Here is a 26919-nt window from a genome sequence, read left to right on the forward strand (position 1 = left end):
TAGTGAACAACATGATCCATGGACCAGTGGCTTCTTCAGCCAAACATTGAAGTAAATGTTGAATATGAGGTCTGCAACCTGTGTCTGAATGAAAATAGCTTTAGATATAATATCTCTCAGTTATAAGAGGGTGGTTAAACAATGGCTTTTTGTTCCTGTGCATTTAACACAAGCGTTCATTAGCAATAGGGAAGCTATAGGGAAACTATTGTATGCGGTTCTTTGAGGGCGTGAACAGACTAGGACACACCTAGACGCCGCCACAGTATCACAATACACTAGTTTTGGATTCAGTGTGAAAGACGGCACTTGTGTATGTGTGCTTATTTTCAAGGCTTCTCACCTCACATGTTCCTCCCCCATTTAGCTTAAAGCAGTAATATGTAAATGACTCCAACATCTTCAGTTGGCTGACACATGACTATGTCAGACTACACTCAAAATTTCAACTCTGGTAAGTATAATGGGGCTGGTGTCTGCAGTTTGTCAACCAGAAGAACTAATGCGCACATTTTTACAAATAACCGCTGCACCTTTCTAAAACCTTTCTTCTGTTGTAAAAGGAAAGACAGGGAACATGATAGCTGAGGGTCACATTCACTGGCTTGGCATAAAAAGGAAAGTTGTTTTTGACTAATAAATCAGGCAATGTTCTCAGTGTTGGTGCTCATAATTCACTGTGACATTCTGCAGACATGCACTAATCACAGCCATAATATTTATCAAATCTTTAAAAAAAAATAATTGAAGAGCCACACAACTCCCACATGTATCCTCTTCCTAAACAGAGCACAGAGTTGCTTTTATAGGATCTGCATCTGTTTTCCATTTTAGTTCTTTCCCTAAATACATTTTCTAGGATGCATCATTGGTGCAGTGTAATGTAGACTTCCCATGCAATCCAACCTCAAGAAATGTCTTGCACCACAGGCCCCAGAGTAGGTTACATCATTAAACCAGCTTCATTCAAGACTTCAGATTGGTTTGCCAAAGAAAGCATGATGCATTCCATCAAACTTTGTTGTTATCGTTTAACCAGCATTACACATATGATTTAACCCCTTAATGCAGAAATGCTTATTACACACTGAGGCATAGTATTCAGCAACTACAGGGACCTCTGTAGAGCCTGGTGGTTCTGGCTATTCTTTGGTACTGGTGTTAATAATGTTTGTAATAATACTTTCAGCCCACTGGTGAACTATAGACTGTTTAAGGAGTAATATTGTCATTCTGATTTAAGAATGGTTTTCAAATATTCATGGATCGAGTGACGTTTGAATTACATTACATTTTCTAACTTCTGTTTTAAATCTGATGCATCTCTGCTATTCAGCTGCTCCTTCGACTTTTTCAAAGACATGTTCTTGTACTTTGCTGAAGCAGATCTGTAGGAACATTTTTGAGTTCCCATTATTTCCACTAAACCAGTTCAATAAATCAAATAAAGCTCCTGTGCAACTGAAAATAGTGGTTTGGGTTAGAAATACATTCACTTGGAATTTCCAACCATGTATTATTAGTCTTTGTGTCTGAACTCAATATAAGTAATAAAACATTAGGAGAATTGAATTGATTAAATATTTATGCAATTTAGATTATTACAATTTAGAGCATTTCTCATGGATCCAAAAAGGAGTCTTTAGAGCACTGTCAGAAGAACCACTTTTGATAGTGGATGGTTCTTCAAAGAATAATTTTTGATCCCGTCTCTGTGAGTTATGTTAGTGTGAAGAACCTTTTTATAGTTTCAAGAACCTCAGCATGATGTAAATGGAGCGTACCAATTAACTAAGTGTACCAATGTGTCCTAGAACCAAATGTTTAAAACTGACAGTGTCTTGTATTTTTTTTTTAAATTTACTTTTACTTTATTAACATTAACTATAAATAACCATAGCTTTGAGTCCAGACTGAATGTAGTGCTGTTAACAGTTTAAGCAGTTTAAGCATCACCTCTAAGGGAAAAATGTCCAAATATAATGTGAGCGTTTAATCTTACCTGTTAGTTGACTGGAGTAGATACTGTCCTCAAGAAGTCAAAATGTATTGTATAAAGGTATTTAAAAAGTATCTGGTTAGTTAGTTAGTTAGTTAGTTGGGGATCTGACTGCAGGACTGTTTCTCTCTCTCTCTCTCTCTCTCTCTCTGTCTCTCTCTCTCTCTCACTCCCACTCTCTCTCTGTAGCTCTCTGCCTCTTTAAAGCCTTCTCTTGGTTGGTAGCTGTGAAATCTAGCTCTGCTGGATGGTTTCGCCATTTGCACGCTAGATGTACACATGATGCCTTTATAATCGGCAAGCGTCTGATATGTGCGTAAACTCCCATTCAGACATTTTTACAGGATCATTGCTAGCATTAAGAGAGCAAGACATGAACACAGATGTTCAGCGCATTCAGTGTCAATGTTGAATGGTGTTTGGTGGGCCTGATATGAAGATGAGTTTGTGATTGTTCTCTAAAGTATTGGCTCTATATTGTCATGTTTATGACATATGTGGATCTGGCAGTTGTTCTTTACATTGTGGCCATGTTTCATGACGAATGGACCAATAGAAATGCGCCAAAATGACTTTTTACATTGACATCTATTGAAAGTTGAAGTTGTTTATCTGGAGAGAAGAGGTCTTTGCTTGACAGATTGTTATACGAATACACAATTAAGAACTATAAGAGTATGTACTCTGTATAGATGGAGCACATCTTTATCACTACAAAGTACTCTACACTTCCTACACTTCCTCCAGGCCTTTGGTGTGTGGTTCTTTACAATACAATGTAAAAAAGGTGCTAAACTCTCAAGAATCTCATTTACAGAAATCTGTTGGAAGTGGCTCTTAAATTTAAAGGCATGATATAGCATCACTCCAAACAACCCCTTTTGCACCTTTATTTTAAGAGTGTTTGGTTGCATTTAGGGGTGTGTTCTCCCGTGCCTGTGTGAGTTTGTTTGGGTGCTCTGGTTTTCTCCCAAATCACAAAAACCTTGCCATGCTAAATTGCCCCCTAGGTATGGGGGTGGGGGTATGTGGTTTCCTGTGATGAACTGGCACCCTGTCCAGGGGATATTCCTGCCTTGCACCCGGCGATTCTAGAAGGCTCCGGCCCCACCATGACTTAAGACCAAGAAGAAGCTGTTAAGAACATGAATGAATATTATTTAGATCCTATTTCTATAGTATCCTATTTCTATAGTGTACAGTACCAAGATCCTGAACTTGTTAATTGAAATATTTGTTGTTTAAAAGGCTTAAAAGCTGGATGTGAACGTTCATATTGTAGTTCTAGGGACGTGTGACTGATCTGAACTGGCTGACAGAAGCTGCTTGTGTGAGAAACGAATCCATCAGAGAAGAGGAAGGAGAATGAGGTCATCACATAACCGTAACGGTGCCTTCGTCAAAACCCTGATCAATGGCATCCATTATGACTCTCATTCATCCTCAGGAAGGTGATTAGGCCTCAGCTGCCCTACAGCCTAAGTGTTACGGGTAATACTTATTACATGCATTTTATTCTACTATTTTATCCTACTGTTGGGGAGAGCAAGGCCCATTTAAGCCCATTTATTTATCGGCTGTGTAAAAACAGGAGAGTGCTTGCAGTAAGTCTAGATGAAGACTGAACTAAGCTGCCATTGGAGATTCTCTGCTGGAAAAGCTTTTTAATTTAGGGCCCATGTTCATTTTAACTGGCTAAGGCTCAAAGACTTGCTGGTTGCTGAAGAGGCTCAGTCCTATAGAACACCCTACCATGAGTGAGCCTACTGTGTGCCATGCAGCCATTGCTGATTGCACATGATTTGGTAGCGTGTTCAGGTTACGTATGTAACTCCACTATTTACAGTTCTAACTGCCATAATTATCCCCAGACATTCATCTTTGCCTGTGGGGATTTCTCAACCATTTCAGTGGAAATGATCAGCATCTAATGGAAATTTCCCACCCTAATAATGAGAACCTTGTTGATTAACCAACAATTACGCACACAAACTCCATATTGATAGACAATAAACTGAAGAAGAACATTTTCTCATGACCTGCTGTTTTTTCTTGGGAAATCTGATTTAGTTGGGAAACTCCTGGAAAGATTCAGGTCACTTTGAGCACTGTAGAATGGTTGGTGGGGAGTAAAGGCTCAGTGTTGGTCAAGTACACTGAAAAGTAGGAGGCAAGAGACAGTACTTAGAGAAAAATGAGAAATACTATGATCCAACTTCCCCACAGGAGATTATGGGTTACAAGAGTCACAACTTGCACACTCACATGGGATGAAAGCACACCAGGAGGCCAACATTCACTTCTGTAACACATTTAATTTGTACATTCAGTGTGTGTAAGAACACCAACATACAGGTTAGTGTGTTATATTGAGCAAATGTCTCTGAGCATTCAGCAATGTACGTCAATTATTCACAAGTTACTCTTTTAATCCTTTGATTTCTAATATTTGCACACAAATGGTTCCTCCAGATAATTTTTTTTCTGAACCAGTGGAATCATGGTCACAACATCTTCTGACCTTCTCTATGTGTTTATTCTTTTCAGCCAATTCTGTAATACTGGCAATAAGATACAAAAAGCGCTTTGTACAGTAAGGAGGGGGTGCTTTTTTCAGTTGCACTTTAACTAGAGCACTTGAAGCCTGTACGATGAGAAGCCCTTTTCCTTTCAGTAACCTAAAGATCGGCACCAAATCCATTAAGAAGGTCCTGTTAAACAAGCTCAGGGAAGCCTGTGCACATTATTCTGCTATTGAGAAAATAGCAAGGGTCCATCGGAAGGGTAGTAATATGCATTACCTCTAGGACTGGGGTGGTGGTGGTAGATTACGGTGGATTACGTGTGTGTGTGCAGGTTTACAGTAGTAATGCAGTCAAACAGGGGTTAGAAGAGTCTACTGTGAAAAGCCCTGCAATCCAGCCTGCCAGGTCAGAGCTTCATTACTATAACACTTCCTCTAGGGATGCACAGATTTTGAATTTGTGGGCCAACAATGATAACCAATAGTTAACACTTTGTTTTAGCTGGCACTGACCCCAATAGCTAATCATTTTGCATTTAAAAAACAACTTCACACTATAATCAATATGTGAAGTGTGTGAGCATACAACATGGTACAACCTATCTAATGCTAGCTGCCTTATATCATTTAGGCATCACTGGAATAAAAAGTTCCCTTTAATCACCTCTGGCTCAACATTGGTTGCAACCTAAAATTCAGCTGTTCTCTAAAACTTTCCACACTGACATTCACTTCACAGCGGCAGAATCAGTCTGTACATGTGCCAGTGAGATGTAGTGATCAGCTGTAATTGCAAAGGCAAATTGATATCAGTCTGATAATGATGGACTTCTTATTACATATTTCGACTGAGTATATCGTGCAGCCCTACCCCACTGTGCACAGCACCTTACACACCTCACTGCAAGTGAATCTCATTAAACAGGCTTTTTGTATAATATCTATAGGTACTGTTGGCCACAGTACAGCCGGAGAGCCAGCTGGGTCTTTACCTTTACAGCGTATTAACCTATATCATCAAACAGAGATCTCACAGATCTGTTCCAGTATTTTTACTAACACACATCATACCATACCTATCAGGCCTCCACAAAACATGCCAGTGGTGTCCAGTGCATACAGAACGATATCTAATAACCTCAAAGTAAATACACACAGATGCCCCCCGTCTCCATATTGTGCAATATTTACAGTGTCATTAAGACCCAGTGAGGAAAAAAACTGCTTCAAAAGAGCATATGGCGTGCAGCACAGGACTGAGAGAGAAACGTATAAAAAGAGGCAACTTGCGTGGTGGAAAAAACAGACTTTGAGCTTGGGTGACGTTTACAGATACAGTACAACGACATTCAAAGTGAGTTTCTGAGTAGATGGTGACTGGCCTCATACCTTCTCCCTTGAAGCTGATTTAGAGTCACACTTAAAGGAGCATTAGTCGATTCTCTCAAACAAATTGCAGTGAAATTGTGAAACAGTGAAATTTTCAGAACTTGTTATTTAAGAAATGGCATCATATCACATGTGGATTAGTTGTTTGAAAAATAGCACCCCAGTCCTGATCTTTGTAAGTATTTACACTGATCTCCTGTCAGTCTGTCACCCACACTGCACTGTCCAAATAACTTTGCAAGAAACGTGCTAAACAGGAGTTAACATTGGAAGTGCTTTTCCAAAATGGCAAGAATATTGACACAAGAAGGGGATGAAGCTGGATGCAGAATTAGCAAAGTTTTTGCTAATTCTGGACAGCTATGTAAATTTGTAAACCTGTATAATGTACTGAAGTATTCTGACTGACAGACTTTACATGATGAATTAAGTAGACAAATCTTTATCACTTAATAAAGCAAAGTAAAATATAGCTTTTGGTGAACCTCCTTTAGAGATGACTGTCAGAGAGTGAATACACCCAATTCTCTCACAGCAGAGTAATGTTATGTAATATTATATAAATTCCAAGTGTTTATAAATTTCACTAAAAAAGAAGCTACATGTTGTAGTGGGCAGCAGCACATACCAGGGTGCAATGCTAACACCATCAATCACCCCTCAGGCATGGGAATTTGACGCCCGCTCTAACCAAATGCCACCGTTTTCCCTAGTAGAATTTGTCAGAATATTTGGGTAGCACTAGTTTGTAAGTCTCTCTGAAAGGAGATTTTAAGAGGCGCGCTTTGTGCTTATGGCCAAGAATGGAATAAAAGGCGGATCCAAACGTGAAACAAATAGTTCCAGTGTTGTTGTATTCACCGCCTCCTATCTGCAGAGCTTGTGTCTTGGATCCTGACGAATGCTCCTTTAAGTGTGTATGAACTGAACTGTGCACTGTGCAGCGTGAATGTAGAATAATGAAAACCTGAACCTGCAAGGATAGTGGAAAATGTCACTGCTCTAAAGTCCTTACCATTCAGCATATTGCGCAGACGAAGACCATACAAATTATTACGTATGGCTTCTGTGTCAACTCCCCACAGTGTGCTATCACTGGGTTTCAGCTACATCTGGATCCCCATGAACATTCACAGGCCAGCAGAGATGAAGGGCATTGTGAAACTGGTATCTTTACCTGATCTCTTTAAACAGTCCAAGAATGAACGCAAATGTACACCAATGGTCGCATTTAACTTCAATGTGACAAGCGACACTAACTCTCATTACTGACTACTCTTTGCTTAGTTTCTAGTATTCTTTTTTTTTTGTTTGTTTGTTTCCGTAGAGTAAAATCTCATGTTTTTCAGACATGCGGTAAAGTGAGATAGAGCAGTGCAGTGAGAGGTCTGTAGAGGCAGACATTTTACACCGTAATTTAAACATACACACAATCACAACTGCTTAAATCAGGAGGTTGTACTCATAACAGTCTCAGAATTGTGTACATAGTAATATTTTGGTCTCTTTAGTTACTATTCTTCAGTGATATGTGTGTTTGTGTCTGTGTGTGTATGTGTGTGTGCGCATCAGTGTTCAATACATGGTTGAAACAGCGTTATTTAAAAAGTATTATTTCAGAATGGTCACTATACGGCTGTTGCAAAAGTTCAATGTGTTCCTCACAGAGTCCATCTGAAGTGCCTCTAATTCACTGGGTGTTCCTTTCCTCTTGTCTTCAAGACACAGATGCGCGCAGGCATCTCTCCTAGGGCCTGAGGTCTCCCTTGTCTATTTGTTTATAGCATTTCTGTGTGTGTGTGTTTGTGTGTGTCTGTTTATATGTGTGCAGAAGAAAGAGAAAGAGAGAGGGAAAGAGAGAGCTGGAGCCCTAGTATTCACTGAGGCTATGCCATTTGGAGATTTGTCGGCGTGGGTTCTGGCAGACCTCTTGCCAGTGGGTGGCGCCAGAGGGGCAGGGACTGTGTGTGCCCAGCACCAGACGGCCCACAGCCTGGTTTTTAGTGGTGCGGTCGAAGTCCATGACCAGGAATTCGATGGAGATGTCAGGTAGCAGGTCAGCGGGCACATCGTAGATGAAGGACTCGTTGAAAACGGGGTTCTGCGTGCACTTCTTCACATGAGTCTTCTTCTTGGCGATGCGCTTGCGGACATAAAACACGTTCACTTTCACATACGGATCTGAAAGACAAACAGAGACGATTTCTGTCATTTTAGTGCTTTTTTTAAATAAGGGAAATATTTAAACAGAACGAGCATAAATGCTTTTTGGACAAAAGTCCTGAAGGTGGCAAATCAACTGTAACAATATCTGAAATGTTATGATCATTATTATATTATTTTATTTATATGAATATATATTATTTTATTTATATGAATATATATTATATATATTTTTATATATATATATATATATATATATATATATATATATATATATATATATATATATTATATTATTTAATGAAATGTTCACTCATGGATTGCCAAAAAATTAAAAATACAATACTAGTATAAATACAAATAATCTTAAATACAATATGCAGTAATAAAATTATCTATTAAAGTTATTGATAAGTAGCCCGTCATTACAACTATGTTTTTGAATGACAAAAATAATTGCAATTAATTATATTATTGTGATTGAGACCATTTTATGCCACTAATTTAATACTACTATTAATATTATTAATAATAATAATACTAATAATACTAATAATAAGAATACGTAATGACACCCTTTGTAATCCCACAGCTTGGCAATTCGTACTGCCTGTTATTTGTTTAATTAAATAGAAAGTTTATTAGCCTTCAGTGACACGTCACCTGTAGCAGTTTCCTCTGTGTTTATGGAGGTGTCGTTATAAGCATAGATCACCATGTCAGGGTCACTGCAGTGCTGAGAATGAACCACCCAAATAATGCCTGCTCTGTGGTGGTCCTTGGGGGGGGTCCTGACCATTGAATATCAGGGTAAAAGGAGACTAACAGAGTACGTAGAGAATCAGATGGACTACAGTCTGTAATTACAGAAGTACAAAGTGCTCTTATATGGTACATGGAGCTCATATAATGGGGCGAGATCCATCAAAACCAGCTTTAGTCCCCTAACCTAACATTTAATGATAAATGGACCAATAAAAAATGAAATTATCAAAATAATAAACTTTTACATTGAAAGGTCTTCTCCTGTGAAGTTTCTATTTTGCAGAGAGAAGATTTTTGAGACATATTTCTGAATCATACTAAATGTCCATAATGTACATTAGTGTCACAAGTGTGTGTGTGTGTGTGTGTATATGTACTCACTTCCAGAAAGGCCGGTGATATCCAGTTTGGGAAGATGTCTAGCTTTCAGCACCACCACGCTGAGCCTATGAGAGACAGGCTGGTAGGACAGAGACACCAGCAGCTCCCCACGACTCACACACTGCAAAATCACACACACAAAATCCTTCTTCAATTTAGTCACATCATTTCTACTCATTCATAATCTGTTATGATTGGCAATGAGGCCTGGAGTGCGTGTATGTGTGAACAAGAGTCAGTCAGTGACTAGAATGGCAGTACACACACAGTACAAAAGCTCTATTCTGTGCTCTGCAGTACACCTCCTGCTGCTCCACAAAACTCGCACAATAAAACTAAAAAAAAAAAAAAAAAAAAAACACAACTGTGCTATTCACTGAGGAAAACATACCTCTGTAAACCTGCTCTGCACTGTGGGGGTCGCTTTTATGTATTTCAACCCCCGCCCTATGCTGCTTATGCTCACTATCCACTAGGAAAGGCATCTGTTTATCAGCAAAAAGAGCTCCAGCCCTGTAATTGGAGTCCACGCTGCACCTAGGCCTGCACTTTTCCACACATAAGCAACCAATACTCCTACATCTAGTACAGTAGTCCCCCTCACTTTCTGCACTGCATGAGTCATTAATGTTCATAATACTTGTGTAAAATGGTACAGAATTTGCTACAGAAGCCTGCATAAATGCATGGGACACCTTCAAGTAGGCTGATTAAAGCTTTTATATTATAAGATCAGTATTGTAAGCATAACAATAACATGTATATCACACTTACTACATTAAAGCATAATTCTAATGTAATATTATTTAATCAATAGTGCCAAGTATAGTGTTTCTGTTGCACAGAAGCAGCCTCAGTTTATTTCTTTTCTTCTAAATGGTGTTACTGTATGTATTAATCAAATTTTAAGACGATGGTCATACATCTCTTCTTCTTCTATTTATGTATTTATGTTAAACACTGAAGAGAAAAGCCAGACTGTAATTACAAGTAGAAGGATAATCCATTTCGCCACTAAGTAATGTTCCAATAACACATGCAATCATGGAATATGTGCTTATGGGCCAATGACGCATGTAAACCATCAGACAAACAATATCTGATGTAACACTGAAACTGAGGACTCTGATCACTTCATCATTAAATACTGTTATAACAGCAAATCACACAAGCTTTCAAATTGCACTGAAATTATGGATTCAACTAAAATGAACTGGGTAGAATTGCTCAGGACCTCTTGACTACACATCGGTTCCTCAATTGTCTGTTAAATACAAGCATGCATGAGTGGCCTGAGTGAAATCAGTGAACATTGTCTACTCTCTGGGTGTCATATATTCACATAAAAGCCTTGATTACATGCATTCACTACCGCTATGCCTACTTACCCAATCCATTATTACATTAACAGACAGAGAACCACTTTGGCATTCTTATGTGTTCTACAGCACAGTGCTATCCCCCAAAACATTCACATATCTGCTACAAGCCTGTCCTTCATTCCTCGCTCCCATAACTTTATAATATCTCAATCGTTTTGACAGTTGCTGATAATGAGATGAATGTATTCAAATAATACTACATGCTTTTATAAGGGTCTACAGGGGGCACTAGATGCTGATACACTTTTATTTCAGAAACAAGGACATACCAAACCGTTGACAGTGATTAAAATGATCACAAGTTGTAGAAAACCCACCCAGCACTCGTCTCAAAAACACGTCAGTCTGCTAAATAAAACCTGGAATGGTCAGTGATGCCCCAACTGGGTTTTAAGGGTTAAGGGCTTAACTGCAGCATATTACTACTTGTTTAGAAACAGACGAAAAAGTGTTACGATCACAAAAGTACTACTATGAATAGACTATATGCACTGATCTGGTACTAAATCATTACTCACCTTATTATAACGGGTCAAGTATTGTCCAGATGTGACCAGTTTACAGTGAATAATTTTCCATAGTCACAGTCATTAGTTGTAAAGTGTAAGCTTTCTCTTTTCTATGTGCAGTACCTGGATTTTAATATGAACAAGATAACACAGCAGTACTGACCTACACCGATCAGCCATAACATTAACACGGGTGAAGTATCATGGGTGAAGTGAAAACACTGATTATCTTCATCTACAGTGGCATCTGTCAAGGGGTGGGATATATTAGGCAGAAAGTGAACAGTCTTTAAGGTGATGATGTGTTAAAAACAGGAAAAGAATAAAAATCAAGCATAAGAATCTGGGCCACACTGTCAACAGCAAAATTGTGATGGATAGACAACTGGGGCAGAGCATCTCCAAAACATCAGGCAGGCCTTGTGGAGTTTTCTGGTATGCTATAGATAGTACATACCAAAAGTGGTTAAAAAAAAGGACCAATGGTGTACAAGCAACAGGCTCATTGATGCAATCCATGGAGGATCCTACTCACAACCTACAGGACTGTTGCTAATGTCTTGGTGCCAGATACCACAAGACGCCTTTAGAGGTACTCAATATTAGGTAGGTGGTATTAATGTTATGGCTGATGACCATGAGTTCAGGTATCAGAATCAGTATTAGGGGGAAAAAGTGGGATTGGAGCATCCCTTATTATCCACTGTGTGTGTTGAGTAAAGAGCTCAGAGGTGTTCTCACCTGCATGCTCCTTTTGCTGATCTGCTGTGTGATGTGCACTCTGCCTGTGCTGGGGTCCACATCGGCCAGCGGCACCAGCGACTCCCCGATCACGTCGTCCCGTGAGAAGCGGTCAAAGCTTAGCACCAGGAAGTGCAGAGTGAGCTCAGGCAGCGAGCTGTAGGGTACGCCGTAGAAGGTGAAGGTCTCATCGAACACTGGTTCCAGTGTTCTGCGCAATACGCGTGTCTTCACACGATGCTTCTTATCTGGCAGGATTGTCATCTTCACATAGGGGTCGGCGCTCCCTGCCTGTCCATCCACGGCTGGCAGCCCCCGCGCTTCCAGGACGGTGACCACCAAGGCTTTTTTGGGGAAGTTGTAGTCAATGGCCAAGCTTAGGGTGCCACGGCTCTGCTCATCAGCTGGGGTAAAGGGGGTGGCTGTGTTAGAGACCGTGGTGCTGGAGCTTTGGCTGCTGCTGCTGCTGGCCGGGCTGCTGTCCAGGGAACAGTAATCTGCACGGACGGGCAGCTCTCTCTCCAGCCGTGGCGCTGGACGAGAGTTGTCCTCTAACCCACTCATCTGGAGCTGAGGTGCCCCCTCCGGGCAGCTTTCTGACCCGGTGCCTGCATCCACCAGCACCACTGGGCAGCCGCTGCCAGCCTTCTCTACATCGGCGTCTCGAACACCGGCTCTGCGGGCCAGCCGAACAATCCTCTTGCTGCTGGTCAGCGCCTCTGGGTAAATGCTCATGCCTTTCAGCATGTGGATGAACTTGTACGGCGGGTCTATAGACGGGTCGCCATGTTCTGTTTGGATGCCGTGGAGCTTGTAGTTGCCCGTCATCCTTTGGTAGCGTTTATGGCAGCAGGTCCACATGAAAATTAATGCCACCACTGCAACCACCAGCACACCGGCTCCGATGAAGCCTGCAAGCACCGGGGACATATCTGAGGGTGAAAGAGAGAGAGAGCAAAAGAGAGAAAAAGAGGGAGATCGATCAGATATCTTGCAATTTATTGCAAATATGTTGGTGAAGTCAATAACCTGACATGGTTAAAGACTGGTCTGTATTATTTTACCCATTTGATGGATTACATCAATAACCTGATTGATCGAAGCACCCACAGTAACACTCATTTGGAGCTCTAATTGGTCGAAATGATCACAACACACTAAAAAAAACATTGTGATTGATTAGACAGCTTATGTATACAGCTCTGTTCTCTGCTATAACCATTAGGAAACAACATGTTGTCTCATGTTTCCATCCTAATAGGATGTTTCCTAAGGATGTACGTTGTGTGAGTATAACACACCCCTACTATCACATCATCACACAAAGCTGCATGAAATCATGGTGTTCTGTTAACCCCTTAATGCAGCAAGGCTTATTACACACTGAGGCATACAATTCAGTAACTACAGGGACTTCTGTACAAACTGGTGGGCTATTCTTTTAGTCTTTTAGTCTAGACTAGTCTGTCAGTTACAAATGATTGAGTTTTGGCAGTCAATTAAATAATACCTGCCCATGGAGGTCATCAACAAGCCCGTGGCATTCTCAGGGTTTAAGGGCAGTATATTGCTAACTGCGGCCAAAAACCAATTAATAAGAGTCATACATCAAGCAAGTACTACTATCAGTGGGGACATACTAGTCTGGCATTAAACGCATCAGGTATTAGCCAGACATGAGCAGTTCCCAATCTCAATCAAACTTTTACATTATTATTCAGTAGCCTACTTAGTTATGCACAATGTTTTTATGTATTTTATCTGATTTATTTATTTACTTGTTTTTTGTTTACAAAGTGATGTTCCAGCCTCATGTTGTCATATACAATGAAAAAATGGTCCTACGTGATCCTGTTCTGTCAGAATACTGATAAAAAAGATAAAAACAGCAGTGGTACTGGATTACACTACAGATAACACAGATAACACAGAGCAACTAAAAGAACATTTTCAAAACGTAATAACATCATGTTTTTAGGATTTTAAGCATGTCAAGGATCATGCAGGAGAAGAGAATAGCATAGTTATAAGAAATGAAACGGCTGCACCATCAAGAGACAAATAACTAACTTGTTCAGTTAGTAATTTTAATATTCTCGAGTGGCCCTGGTGTCTAAGCGCTGGCCGAAATCATTCAGACATCAATTAATTCCTGATGAAGCCACAGAGGAAGCATATGCTAGCTTTTCAATCTTTCAGCAGTGGCGTCACTGAGTGACGGGAGTTCTAGGTAGTGGGGTTGAAAAGGAAATGACTAACAAAAAAAAAAAAGACTCCATTTAAGGTAATGTTTAAGGTAATGTTTAGGGACGGATAAGAAGAAATGTGGGCAGAAATAAGAAAAGTTACAGCGCTGTGAAAAAGTATTTGCTCATTTGTGAATAATGGCTTTGACTGGATTAATGGATTAAGAGATGGATCAAGTGTTCAGTTTTATTATTGGACATCAAAATGATCTTTAAAATAAATCTTTAAAGTAAAAGTCTTCTCTGTAAAGCTTTCATTTTTATATGCAACACCAAAGCACTACTTGCAATACATTGTATTTAGTATGATTGACACCAGGCGTGTGATAGCCACACCACGAAGCACCACGCAGGGGCTGATTCATTCACTGTCTGACGCAAAGCCTGTCATACTGCACTGGCACAATGGGCATTACACAATGACCAGGCATGAAATGACTGTATAATGTGATTCAAAATGAGTGGGAGGCTGAGAGAGGCTGGGAGGGAAGATGGCGGAGGCAGAGCAAAGCGGGCGGTGTTTTGGAGACAGAGAGGTGGGTGTAGCAGTGGAGAACAGGCCTGCTGGCTCGTTTATGTGTCCATCTGAAGAGGGCTCTGGTGTCCGGCGCTCCGAGCAAGAGCTGTGCCAATGTCGCCATAGCCAACACTTATTTTAACTAACAGGCTCTCAGCGCTAAAAACAGACACACTAATTTAGCTCGGCAACACACGCTCTTTTTCTGCACCTCACTCTGGTGTAATGGTGTGGGGAAGCAGAGGGTAGAATACAAATGAGCTTGTCAGAAACACAGCAGGAGGCTGCACTCACAGCTTGGCACTGGCACACACAAGAGACACAGCAATGAGAAGACAAAATTGCATCAAAAAATACTCCAATACTGAATACTGAAGCTGTGCACCACTGGTGGAGCAAGAGGGCATGTTCGGGTGTGGCCTCTTCACATTACCAGCCATTGCTAACTTGTAGGAGTACCAGGTAGTGGATACTTAGGAGTGCACAGACATCTTCACTCCACCCTGCACTGAGATTTTGCATCCTGAAATGCCACAGTAGAATTGTTAAAGAGAAGAACGTGATATTAATTAATTTAGATCTTATTTAGTTTAATATAAACGTGAACTGGAAACACAATAATGAACTCTGTACTGCTTTTACAAATAAAAAAAGAGTGTTTTTGTTGGATTGAATGAAAATGATAATTCCTTTCTATTATTTTCCCTTGCCCACTGGTTAGGGTCGGGCAATGTAAAGGTAATAAGGTATGCCATGACATTAAATAATGATGACAGTATAACCAAATGAGTCAGTATTTCAAACTCATGACATGTCAAATTTCTGTTCTCCACCTATCTAGTGCACAGCCAGAAAAGCTAATTTTCCCATAGGCATTTAAGAGGGCCTTTAAGATGGGGAGTGCTGAAAACAGGCGGAGAAAAAACCTCTGTACCTACATGGTTCCCAGGGTCACACTGTGCTACATAAACTAACATTAATAAGTTAATTCACTCATCTATGTGCTCTTGGACACAAGCCTTTATCCTCTAACATGCATCATTTGGGCACTGTGGGAACTCACTGATTGGTGATGCTCAGAAAACAGGTGGGAAACAACGCTAATGTAAGCATAACTAGGCGGCCATGAGTCCAAACACAACGTAATCTGTCTGAATTTCTGTCACTCAACTTCACTCTCTCAGACGCAAGTTTCGTCACTCTAGTGTCAACTTGTGTAGCAGTAAGAAATGCAGCTGTTCTGTGGCAGGCTAGATAAGCAAAGGTTCGCTTACACAATGGACTACAGATCCACCACCACAATTTTTTTCTTTTTTTTTTGACTTCCTGCCTTCCTAACACTGGTCATTTGATCTAAGTAAATCTAGTCTAAACGCTTAGACGTGTGGTTTCTGTCAACCACACTTGAATTTGTTCTGTTGTGAACAAAATGTTCAATTCAATGTCATTATACTAAGACATAGGACAGTTGTGCAAGGACACAAGACAAGGTGCATAGAAAAGAGGGCTGGGCGAAACGGTAAAAAATACTAGATTACAATATTTAAAGACCTTTTTCACAATATTTATCACAATATATGAAATCACAGGCTAAAAACATCAGTAGCGACAGATCCTTAAAAACTACTATTCAGATACTCGCCCGTTCTGAACATAGTGATTTTTATTCAACATCTGCTGCACTTTATCTAATTAAACCAGTCTAATTACTCTGTTAGTAATAAAACCTGCATCTGATCAGTGCTTATTAAACACTAACAGTCTCCTTGATTTGCTTAGAAAAGCATATTGTTATCATGATCACAAGATTTATAATAAAATATCATCATATTGCCCAGCTCTAATAGAAAATAAGTACAAAAGATAACAAATACAATAAATACAAAAATATACAAATCTGTGTATGCACATGTGCAACTGTGTGCATGGAGACCGCGTGATTAAGTTACTAATAAAACTAATAGTAAAATGAAATAAATAAGTAGAGAAGGGATGTGTTGTGTGTGTAAACAGAAACAGAAGAGTGCAGGACGTTCAGGAGTGTATGCTGAGCCACATCAGTCTGGTAAACAGCTTCACATATGTAAACAAGGTGTAGAGAAGTGTAAGTATAGCAGCTAACTTTTATCATGTTAACCAACTTCTCTCTCCTGGGGCAGCAGTTTAACATTTGTAATTGTCTGATGGTTTAACATCTATTGAATGATTGATGCACAGTGTTCACTTAGGTGGTAGTTGGTACCTCAGTCCGCAACCAGACATAAACTTAAGACCACCCGTGTAGAGCTGGGCAATATGACATGATATCATAAAATATGATATTTAATTGTATCGTGATAAATTTGGTTATTGTGACAATATGCTTTTCTAAGAATATCAGGGATACTGCAGGTTCCGCTGCAGGTTTCATTACAAACAGTGGAAATTAGACTGGTTTAATGAGATGAAGAACAACAGATGTTGAATAAAAATTCCTCTCCAGTACGGGTGACTATCTAAATAGTAGTTTTTAAGAATCTGTTGCTACTGATGATTTTGGTCTTTGATTACATGTATTGTGATAAATATCTTGCATTACGTAAAAAGCCTTTAATATCGTGATATAGTATTTTTACCATATTGCCCAGACCTACACCCGACCTGGGTAATGCTATATACTGCAACAATACTTGCGACCCTGCTGCTGGTCCATGGTGACATAGTGGTTCATGGAAACATAGTCCCTACGTTTTGGTGGAAGACAATGGAAAAACAATGTGAGGAATTGTGCATAATAAAATAAAACAAAATTAACTAGACTTCAGGCTGATCTTAATAATAACCTTATATTTTAAAAGTATTACTATTTATATTAATATTACAGCATTGCTAACATTACAGTGTTTGTAAACACACCCCTTATCCAAGAAAATATGTATATATTTTCACAAGCATTTGTGTTTATTAATGTATAATTGTATTATTAATGTATAAGGTAAGAAATACAGAATTAAGTCTTCATTCATAAATCTATATCCAGTCAGTCATAATAACTAACAAAAAGAGCCTCCATTTATTAATTGAAAATAAAATAGTGAAATACTACAGGCTGCCATGGATTAAGGCAGAAGAAGCTGAATGAAACATAAAAACAACAGTCTTCAGTGCTTAGCCCCCTTCAAAAGGAAGCGGGGGGTGGGGGGACAACACAAAGAAATGAAATAACGTGCCGCCTGCTTGTCTTCAAAGGGAACAAAATTCGGGGAGGGAGGACAATGTGCAGATTCTACACGTCCTCAGCGCTGGTGTGACTAGGGATTAATTAGAAGACTGAGAGTGACGACTGTAAAATACAGACACTCCCCGGAGGCAGAGAGCTCCCTCCCTGCTGGTGGCCTCTGAGGTGGAGGAGCTGCAGTGCTTTGTTAAAGATGCTAGAGCACCAGGGCGGGGTCTGTGTGTGCAGTCCTAATGGGGCCTTTAAGAAAAAGATGAGACACACTGCAGACAGGGTGTGTGTGCTGGAGGAAATACACACTGCTTGTATTGTCATCTAATGTGAATGTGTAGTCGGTGCATGCACTTATTTAATAAACTCACAATGATGATTTGTACAAATAAGTGAAAATACAAAAATGTTCACTGGTGATTCGACAGTGTATATGGAGACATTTCTGTAGGCGTATACAATATGTCATATATATATGATGCTGCTGTTTTGCAACGTGTGAACAAAGTAGTATTATCTGGAAGGACAACACATGCATGCACGTTGTGCGAAATCTTGACATCAGCTGTGAATTACTTTCCTACAGCTACTTTTGACAAACGGGACTAGTAGCTGGCTATAAGCATCACAGTGTTAATATAGGATAGGTGAAACACTGGATTATTATACATTAGTGAAAATATATTTCACATTTTATGCATAATATGGCTGCAACTAACAACTATTTTCATAACAGTGGAAATTATTGATGTATTCAATAAAAAGCTCTCCATCCTTGACAGCAGCTTCCAAAAGCTCAATTTTCAGTGACCTTAAACAGTTTTCCTGTCCTCTGAGCAAATACTGGCCAGTGCTTGCAGGTACATTTTGGACTGACGACAGCCCTGACCAGGAAGACTTAAATAAGCTGAATGAATAAATAATTATTACTGCCAATAATTATAATCAACATCAGCAGTAATACATCCATGCCAAATATCAGATACAGGCATCAGCAATGCATTCCTACTGTACAGATCACACACTCTGTTATTAAATATTAAAGGTGAGGAATAAAGGATTTTTGGAAATAATGAGATGTAAATGAGATTTGGAGACAGGATTTTGTGCATTGTGGAACAGTCACACTCTGCTGTCCCCAAGTATGACAAATCCCGGTCTATAATATGGGCCTATTTTTGGGCAACACCACACACATGGGTTTATCATCCATGTTAGCACAACAGGCACATCACCCTGTGCCTAGTACTTCATAGGGACATGCTGTAATGATACCTGTTTATGATATACATAAATGTGGTCATTAGTTTTTATCTGTGATTCGGTGCCTGTTACTGGGGTGGTGTGACATGTCCTTGCTGCTGTGCTCTCACAGTGTTGGCTGTACAAAAGACTGGAACACAAGCCTTCTGCAGAATGCTGCAGGTTAACACACAGACGATGCTTTCTAGACTCAGACCGAAGCTTTGGGCTGAGCAAGTCACTGAAAAAACACTATTGGAGGGTGGGGGGGGTGGGGGGGGTGGGGGTGTAGAGGCACACCCACTCACAAACACATTCAAATGCCACGACTGAATCTGACTTTCAGGTCTCCTCTTTTCCCCTCCATTTTCTCTTAGCCATCCATCTCCAGACAAAGACACCAGCCCTGTTTCCTGTTACCGGGCACTGCTGCCCTGCAGGGATTCCAGTGGGATGATGTCAGATTTTGGAACACTCTCAAAGTCAGCTGCCCCAGTTGCCTGGAAACACCCCCGGGGGGCTACACACACACACACACACACACACACACACACACACACACACACAGGCAAAATGCACACAAACTGTGAAATTCAGACCCCTTAGTATCTCACAATGTAATAATAAAAATAGCTGAGGACACCGTCTAGCCAAGTCTGCCTCAACCCAAAGGAAGTCATAAACCCTATGACCTCATCTGAACCCTACATTTACAGTTGTTGGGAATAGTAGAATACTATGGTGAGAGAGATGCAAGAGCATACCAGCAACAGAGCCATTAAGCCATCTGAGGTTCACCGCTTTCTACAAAAAAACAAGCTATTAGCTCACAAAATTACACAATCTTACAGCAAAGTGACCAGCAGCTATAATACAGTGGCAATGCACAAAAATCCACAGGGCTGTCCCAGCTGTCAACAAGACCTGATCAAACACTATTACCTCATGTAAAAACATCAGTGAATCAAATCTGAATAGTCAATGATTATTCAATAATTTGCATGCATATTTAAAACATAGCCTGGCACAGCGATGTGCTCATCTATATGCATTTATTGCTACCCAGTGTTTTTATCCTTTTTTCAATTTTATGTGCTTTTTTGTCTCTTCCTTTTACATACCCCATCTTAAAAAGCTGGGGTCTGAGGTACAGAGTGTAGCCATGCTACAGTGCCCCTAGAGCATTGAGATTAAGGGTCCAACAGTGACAGCTTAGCGAACCTGGGCATCAGACCCAAACCCAACCACTGAGTCACCACTGCCAGATATGTTTTAATAACATATTTTCTTGGAAACTTTGAAAGACTGTGTATGATTTGTTGTTGTTCAGGCATGGATTTCCTGAAAGCATCTAAGCACCAAAGTAATTCTTAAATGGTCAAGCCAGAAGTACATCTCTCTACAACCTAAGATGACCTTGATACAAAATCCCTATTTGGCCTGGAGTAGTTTATCAAGGGGTGTCTATCATAAAGATTTCATACCTCACCTCACTGATAAAACACTCACATTCATAAAGCAATAAAATCACCAAAAGACGAGAAAGCTTAGTACCTGGAGGTTTGCACCACATGGTCACATGATCACATTCACAACACGTGCGTCCAAATAGTCAAAGAGACACTGGCTTCTAGCTTGCTTTTTTTCTAACAAAAAAATATTATATCATTATTATATTCATTTAGTTTCATGACTAAACAGCACCTATACTTTTTTTCAATGAGAAAAGCACAGAGCTGGCCGGTCCGACCGGAAATCAAATCCATAAAAGAGGTGCATCTTGACCCCAGAACCAAATGTTAATGTAATCCTGTAGGAATAGGGCTTAAGCTGTTTTTGGGACACCGTGCCTTTGTCTTTTTGTTATTTTTTGGCCTTAACAAAAAAAAAAGACTACATGATTAATTGTCAAAATAATAAATAGTTTATTCAATTACAAATAGGCTCTAATAGACAGTGACAGGAGTCATCTGACGTCAGACAAGCTGTTCTAACAGTATGGAAAAAAGGACAAGATGTTCTTAAGCCTCATGTACGAGCTCAGTCACTGCAGACTTGACCTGGAAGGTCGGTGTTTCCCAAAAAAGGCTAATATCAACATCACTACTCTAAAAAACAAATATTAAATCAAAGCAAAGACTATAATCTGCGGATGTATTATGCTGAGTAATGCTGCTGGATATTATCCTGACACAGCCTCTTTCTGAGTTATCCATTCTCTGTGGACCTGAAGGAGAGGAAGGCAGAATAACTCAGGTGGAAGAGAGACGTCTGCTACTAAATATTGAAACATGTTTTGTAACGTCAAAGTCCTCCATTGTTCACACAGTTACGCTGCTTTGGGGCTCTCATCTGTGCCACTGCTCCACCCTTTCAGTGCAGAGGCGAGCGACAGGGAATTTGTCAGCTAACAAACTAACATCATGTTTGTTTCAAATGACGCGGCCACAGCTTGGACCATTTCATTTTTATCAGGCCTCATAACAGCCCAACTGTTATCATCAAAAGGCCAGCGTAGCATACGGCCAATTCAGGAGCACACTAATTCATCTCATCAGCAATCAGTTGATCTGCACAGACGTTTATTAGTTGACTGAGATGTGTTATTGCTCGCCTTGAAATCTGCATGGGCGGCACGCAGATAAGCCAGGCAGAAAGAGAACGGAGAGGACCGAAGGATGATGCAGCAAAAGGCAGAAGCAGTCACTGGCATCTGGCCCTCTCCATAAAACATGTAACTGGAGCCATGTTGTGAGCAGGACTGAGTGGTTGTTATTACCAACCGTCTGCTCTCTCATACATCTCACTGTGCCCCTTAATATCCACTATCAGTCTCTCCTTTACACCTGGCTCTACATTACAGAGAAGTCATGTCCTAGCAGAGTGCAAAGATTCACAACATTCCTAATTTAGTGATACTGATATGACACGTTGGTGTCTTGATATGTTTCTTGATCCATCAGAAATAAGGAGCACCTGAAAATCTTGTTTATGGCAGTTTCCACCAATGACTGTAGAAAATATGGACATCGTAGTTCCATTTCCTCCCGTTCTATAAAAATGAAGCCAGAATTGTCTGCCCTGTGGTAAAATTGCCACCAGAACAGAAATGGAGTCCTAGACCACCTAAGCTTACAGCGCACAAGCAAAGCAGAATTTGCTATATCCCAGTGTGTTACGATTTAGCAATAACAATAACAATCACTTTTTAAAACTGAAAATAAAAAATGTGCCAATATTAGCACAGGGAAAACTAGCTGTTTGAAGTATACATTAGAGATGGAAAGACTCTTTGGAGGAGAAAAATGAAAAAATGAGATGGAAAATGGCTATTTTGTCATTGAAACATAAGGGGATGGGTGGAGCTACACATTAAACTGCAACCTGCCAGCAGAGGCGCTAGACCTGAGGTTGCTTCACATAGTCATTTGTTTCCACTTCCATCTCTGCCCATCATCTGAGACATAAAAATAAGAACTTTAGTTACTTCAATCTGTTGAATGTACTGTTCAACATCTGTGTGTATAGAACTGAAAGGCTCATTCTGAATGGACCAACATGATGCGCTGTAATGGTACATTAGAAGCTAGTATAATACCTAACATGTCTAACGGCTGCGCTAATTAATGACTACTCAATTAGCTGATTAAAAAACACAGACAAATCAAATTTACCTTCTTGATTAACTGGAAATAGTTAGTGGTCAATTTGCATTTAAATGATTCTGATGGACACACCCATATGAAATGCCATGCATGGCTTGTTAAGTCCAGTTTGTTTTTGTTAAGGCTGAATTAAGTTAATTTTTATTGTCTGAGCTTATTTTTTTAAAACTCTGATGACTTGATTAATCAATAGTGGATGATCCTGATTAATTACTCACATAATGGTTCCCTTTCATTTTGGGATAATGATCAGAAGAAAGCTCAATGAGAAATCTTCAGACAAACTAAGAAATCTCAATGAGCTTAACAACTTGTCGAAGGACTCAATTCAAGTTCAATTCTGAGCCTTTTATGATTCACAGGCTACTATTCTTCTGGGAGTTGGACTGACAGCAGATTTAACAGGTGTGGCTGTAGATCACAGAGACGCATTTTGGCTTTCTGCTGGCGTGCTGGATCAGAGTATTCCCAGGGGTCGTCTACTACTGAAGGAAACAAATCTGCATTCAAGTGCACTTGAAGTTGCTCAAAGGGCCGGAAACGACTGGAATCTACAGACATTTCTAGACAAAGCATCCTGGTATTCCTCTGCACCGTCAGAGCACACGTCTCTGTCCAAATTTGGGTTTTTACGTGTCTGCTCTCGTCCCACACTCCCTGCAATCAACCAATGTTTTTTTTCTTTCTTCCTCCTCCTCCTCCTCAACAGCGTGACTCCGGAAGACTGATCTCCTCAATCCCACGACAGGCACCAGATGATACCACGCACGGCCTACTGCCTACGTAACGTCCCACCAGATCCCACAAAAGAGCCCGGCGATGATTATGGGCGAGGCATCAGCATCATAATATCACCAAAACATGCCTCCTGAATAGTTCTTTTTTCCCCCCATGTATATGTCCTGTCATTGAACAATGCTTTACAAGATAAACCTGCTGTTGGCTTTGACATAAGCTGATAAAGGAAGCGAGGCTCAGTCGGACCACATTACAGATGTTTACATTAACAACCCACCAACAGCTTTTACAAATCTGTCTTAATCTAAAGCAGGGGTAGGGAAATAAATTGAAAGTGCTCGGCACACTCCCTCTAATCCGGTTCTCCAAATGCTTTCTGAGCAGGACCTGTCCCAGTCCTGTGTTGGAGTCTGACCTACAAACCGCCATCATCCAGATCTGTCTGGCCACATCTGGACACACCGCTGATTTTTTTCTCCCCCCCCCTCCCTCGTCACATAATGAACCACTACAGACACAATAATCCTCCACCCGTCCTGTCCCACAAGCTCTGACAAAACAACTCTGAGAGTCAATCAGCATGATGGAAAGCAGAGCCTGACATCATGCCACACAAAAAATTTGACTAGGGTAAGAAGAGAACATGCGTGAAGCTTCAGACATCATTCCTAACTTCAGTATGGACTGAAAGAGAATGTGACCCCTAAAATAAGGGTCCGGAATGGGTCATACAAGGTCCCAGGCCCATAGTTATGAGACATCTGCCTTATTAAACAATTCTGGTTCATACAGGAGAGTAGACTAAAGGCTGATGATCAGGGGAGGACTAATCTAATCTCATCATAAATAAAGCTGTTTCAGGGTTTCTGAACAGATCAGTGATTGTGGACATGCTTTGGACAAGCTTGTTGCCCCATAATTGCACAGATTAATAACACAACCCAACACAACTAGATACAGACTGATGTATCAGCCTATACTAAACTCTGTACCCTGTGTACCCTGTGTACCCTGTGGGCTGCCTGCACCTCTTCACAGCACCTTCACAGGGAATAAACAAGAACGTCATACCTGTTCCTCCTATACTTACAGTCTTATACTGCACTGCATTTACACATTAACAGCCAAAACAATGCAATGCCAGCTAAATCAATTAATCAATCAATCAATCAATCAATCAGTTAGTTAGTTATGTAAATAAATGTACATATTCAGTGTACACCTTTAGTTCACTGAGCTTTTCTCAGCTCCTTCAGTTTATATAATCTCCTCTCACTGGTTCAGGTACTGGTTACATATAAAAACATGTTGCCAGACACAATAATATTACTGTTAATAACCCGAGTGAAGGTCCAGGCCTGCCCTACTCACCGTAAGCTGCTCGTATTTCAGTGATCTCAGCCATTTTGAGGGATGGGACGCTGCGGTGCTGAAAAAGGTGAAACTGTGAAACGGCGAAACGGCAGAACGACGGCTCCTCTGACTAATTAAGATCAACACTTCGTGATCACATCTTTAAAACTCATGCTGAGCTGTGTTTTATAGGAGCTGGTCGAGCGCTGCGGTTGAATCCTCCCCGTTCAATGATGGTGATGTGATGTGATGCTGCTGCTGCTGCTGGTGCTGGTGATGCTGCTGCTGCGCCTGCGCGGATCCGCTGCTACGGCAACGGCGCTAGGCCCCGCCCACTCCATTCACTCTCACTGAGAGAGGAGGAAAACAACGAGAATGGCTCCCTGCCTGTCTTTCTTTGGGCATTTCCTTTCATCAGTCACTTTGGGTCTGCGGACAAAACACATTTCTTTCTCAGTCATATTTGAATCTATCTGAAAAACAGATTGAAGGAGAAAAAAAACAAAGATTTTTTTTTGATTGATTTAACAAAACTTAAACTTATTTTCACATATTTGAAATATTGCACAAAACACAGTGGAGGCCATCATTAAACAAGCTGTAATGAGGCCTGTTTACATTTACAATGAAGGCATTTAGCAGATCCTCTTATCCAGAGGCAGTGGTGGCTCAGCGGTTAGAGCGCCGGGATATCGATAACAGGGTTGTGGGTTCGATTCCCGGGCTCGGCAAGTTGCCACTGTTGGGTCCTTGAGCAAGGCCCTTTACCCTCTCTGCTCCCCGGGCGCTGGAGTTGGCTGCCCACCGCTCTCTGTGTGTGTGTGTGTGTGTGTGTGTGTGTGTGTGTGTGTGTGTGTGTGTGTGTGTGTGTGTGTGTGTGTGTGTGTGTGTGTGTGTGTACTCACTGCCCCTAACACACATGTGTGTGTGTGTTCACTACCAGATGGGTTAAATGCGGAGGACACATTTCGCTGTACAGTGTACAGTGACAAATACGTGCACCTTTACTTACAATCTGCTTCCCTGTTTAGTCAGAAAATACCCTTAGCTAGTTTGTTTAGGCTAAAAGATACCTCTAAGCTTAGAAACTACTCAATACAGAAGTAAGTATAGAGACCACACTACTTTACTTAAGTACTCTTCAAAGAAATGGGTCTTCAGTCTGCGTTTGAAGACAGAGAGCGACTCTGCCATTCATACACCCAGGGGAGGTTCATTGCGCCACTTGGGTGCAAGGACAGACTGACTTGTTCACTAACAAGGAGAAGACGAAACCGTATTTACAGCCAAAAATACATGTCTAAAAAAACAAACAAACAAATTTGGATGTATTCAATTTAAAATACACAGATCAGTCATAACATTAAAACTATGAGGTGAGGTTAAGTGACCTTTTGATCATCTCGTCATAATGGCGGTTGTCATCAGGCTGGGATATATTAAGCAGCGAGTGAACAAGTCCGTTCTTGAAGTTGATGTGTGGAAGGTAGGGGTCTAATGGATCACAGTAGTAATATTTTCTAATAATGCGTACTGTGTATTCTCTGTGCGACTGCGTGCACCAAACTGTGGTCCCTGTACCATACCAGGACGGTTCGGTTCAAATACACACACTGTTACACCCCTTGTTGGAAGTCAGAAGAATTGGCAAGCCACTTTGACAAGTGCCTCGTTGTGGTGGCTAGATGACTGGGTTAGAGCATCTCTAAAACTTCTTGCAGGGTCTTCCCAGTATGCAGTAATCAAAACCTAACAAAAATGATCCAATTAGGGACAATGAATGAACCAGCGACAGGGTCATGGGTGCCAAAGACTCACTGATGTGCGGCTAGACCATCTGGCCTGATTCAACAGAAGGGCTACTGTAGCCCAAATTGGTGACACAGTTAATACTGGCTAGGTCTCGTGGAATCTATGCCTCAAATACTATTAAATTGAAGTCAGTGAAACTGACTCATTATATTAGCAAACCATTAATAGAATACACTACACTACATAAAAATACTTTATGTAAAATTACAATATGAAAAATATAAGATTATAGTATTGTTCTTTCCATTATTAGATGCTATTCTAATAACGTCCTTATAATGAGAA

At 40.5% G+C, this 26919-nt stretch overlaps 1 protein-coding gene across 1 annotated transcript; it reads right to left on the reverse strand.

Annotated features, from left to right (window-relative positions):
- Positions 1 to 4294: 4294 nt before the first annotated feature.
- syt11b (synaptotagmin XIb) lies at positions 4295 to 25093 on the reverse strand. The gene is made up of 4 exons (XM_072679461.1): positions 24841 to 25093; positions 11854 to 12785; positions 9222 to 9342; positions 4295 to 8093 (listed from the first exon to the last, which is right to left on the reverse strand). Exons 1-4 carry the CDS (start codon positions 24872 to 24874, stop codon positions 7783 to 7785), a joined length of 1398 nt encoding a protein of 465 aa, XP_072535562.1. The 5' UTR covers positions 24875 to 25093; the 3' UTR covers positions 4295 to 7782.
- Positions 25094 to 26919: the final 1826 nt, after the last annotated feature.

Source organism: Salminus brasiliensis, chromosome 5 (assembly GCF_030463535.1).
Source record: "Salminus brasiliensis chromosome 5, fSalBra1.hap2, whole genome shotgun sequence".
Taxonomy (NCBI): Eukaryota; Metazoa; Chordata; class Actinopteri; order Characiformes; family Bryconidae; genus Salminus; species Salminus brasiliensis.

Excerpts from the sequence above, each read along its gene's own strand:
- syt11b (XM_072679461.1), bottom strand. The coding sequence starts at position 24,874 with ATGGCTGAGATCACTGAAATACGAGCAGCTTACG. Across the intron at positions 12,786-24,840 it reads TGAAATACGAGCAGCTTACG|ATATGTCCCCGGTGCTTGCA; the intron begins GTGAGTAGGGCA and ends TTTCACCCTCAG. Across the intron at positions 8,094-9,221 it reads TATCACCGGCCTTTCTGGAA|ATCCGTATGTGAAAGTGAAC; the intron begins GTGAGTACATAT and ends TTTGTCTTTCAG.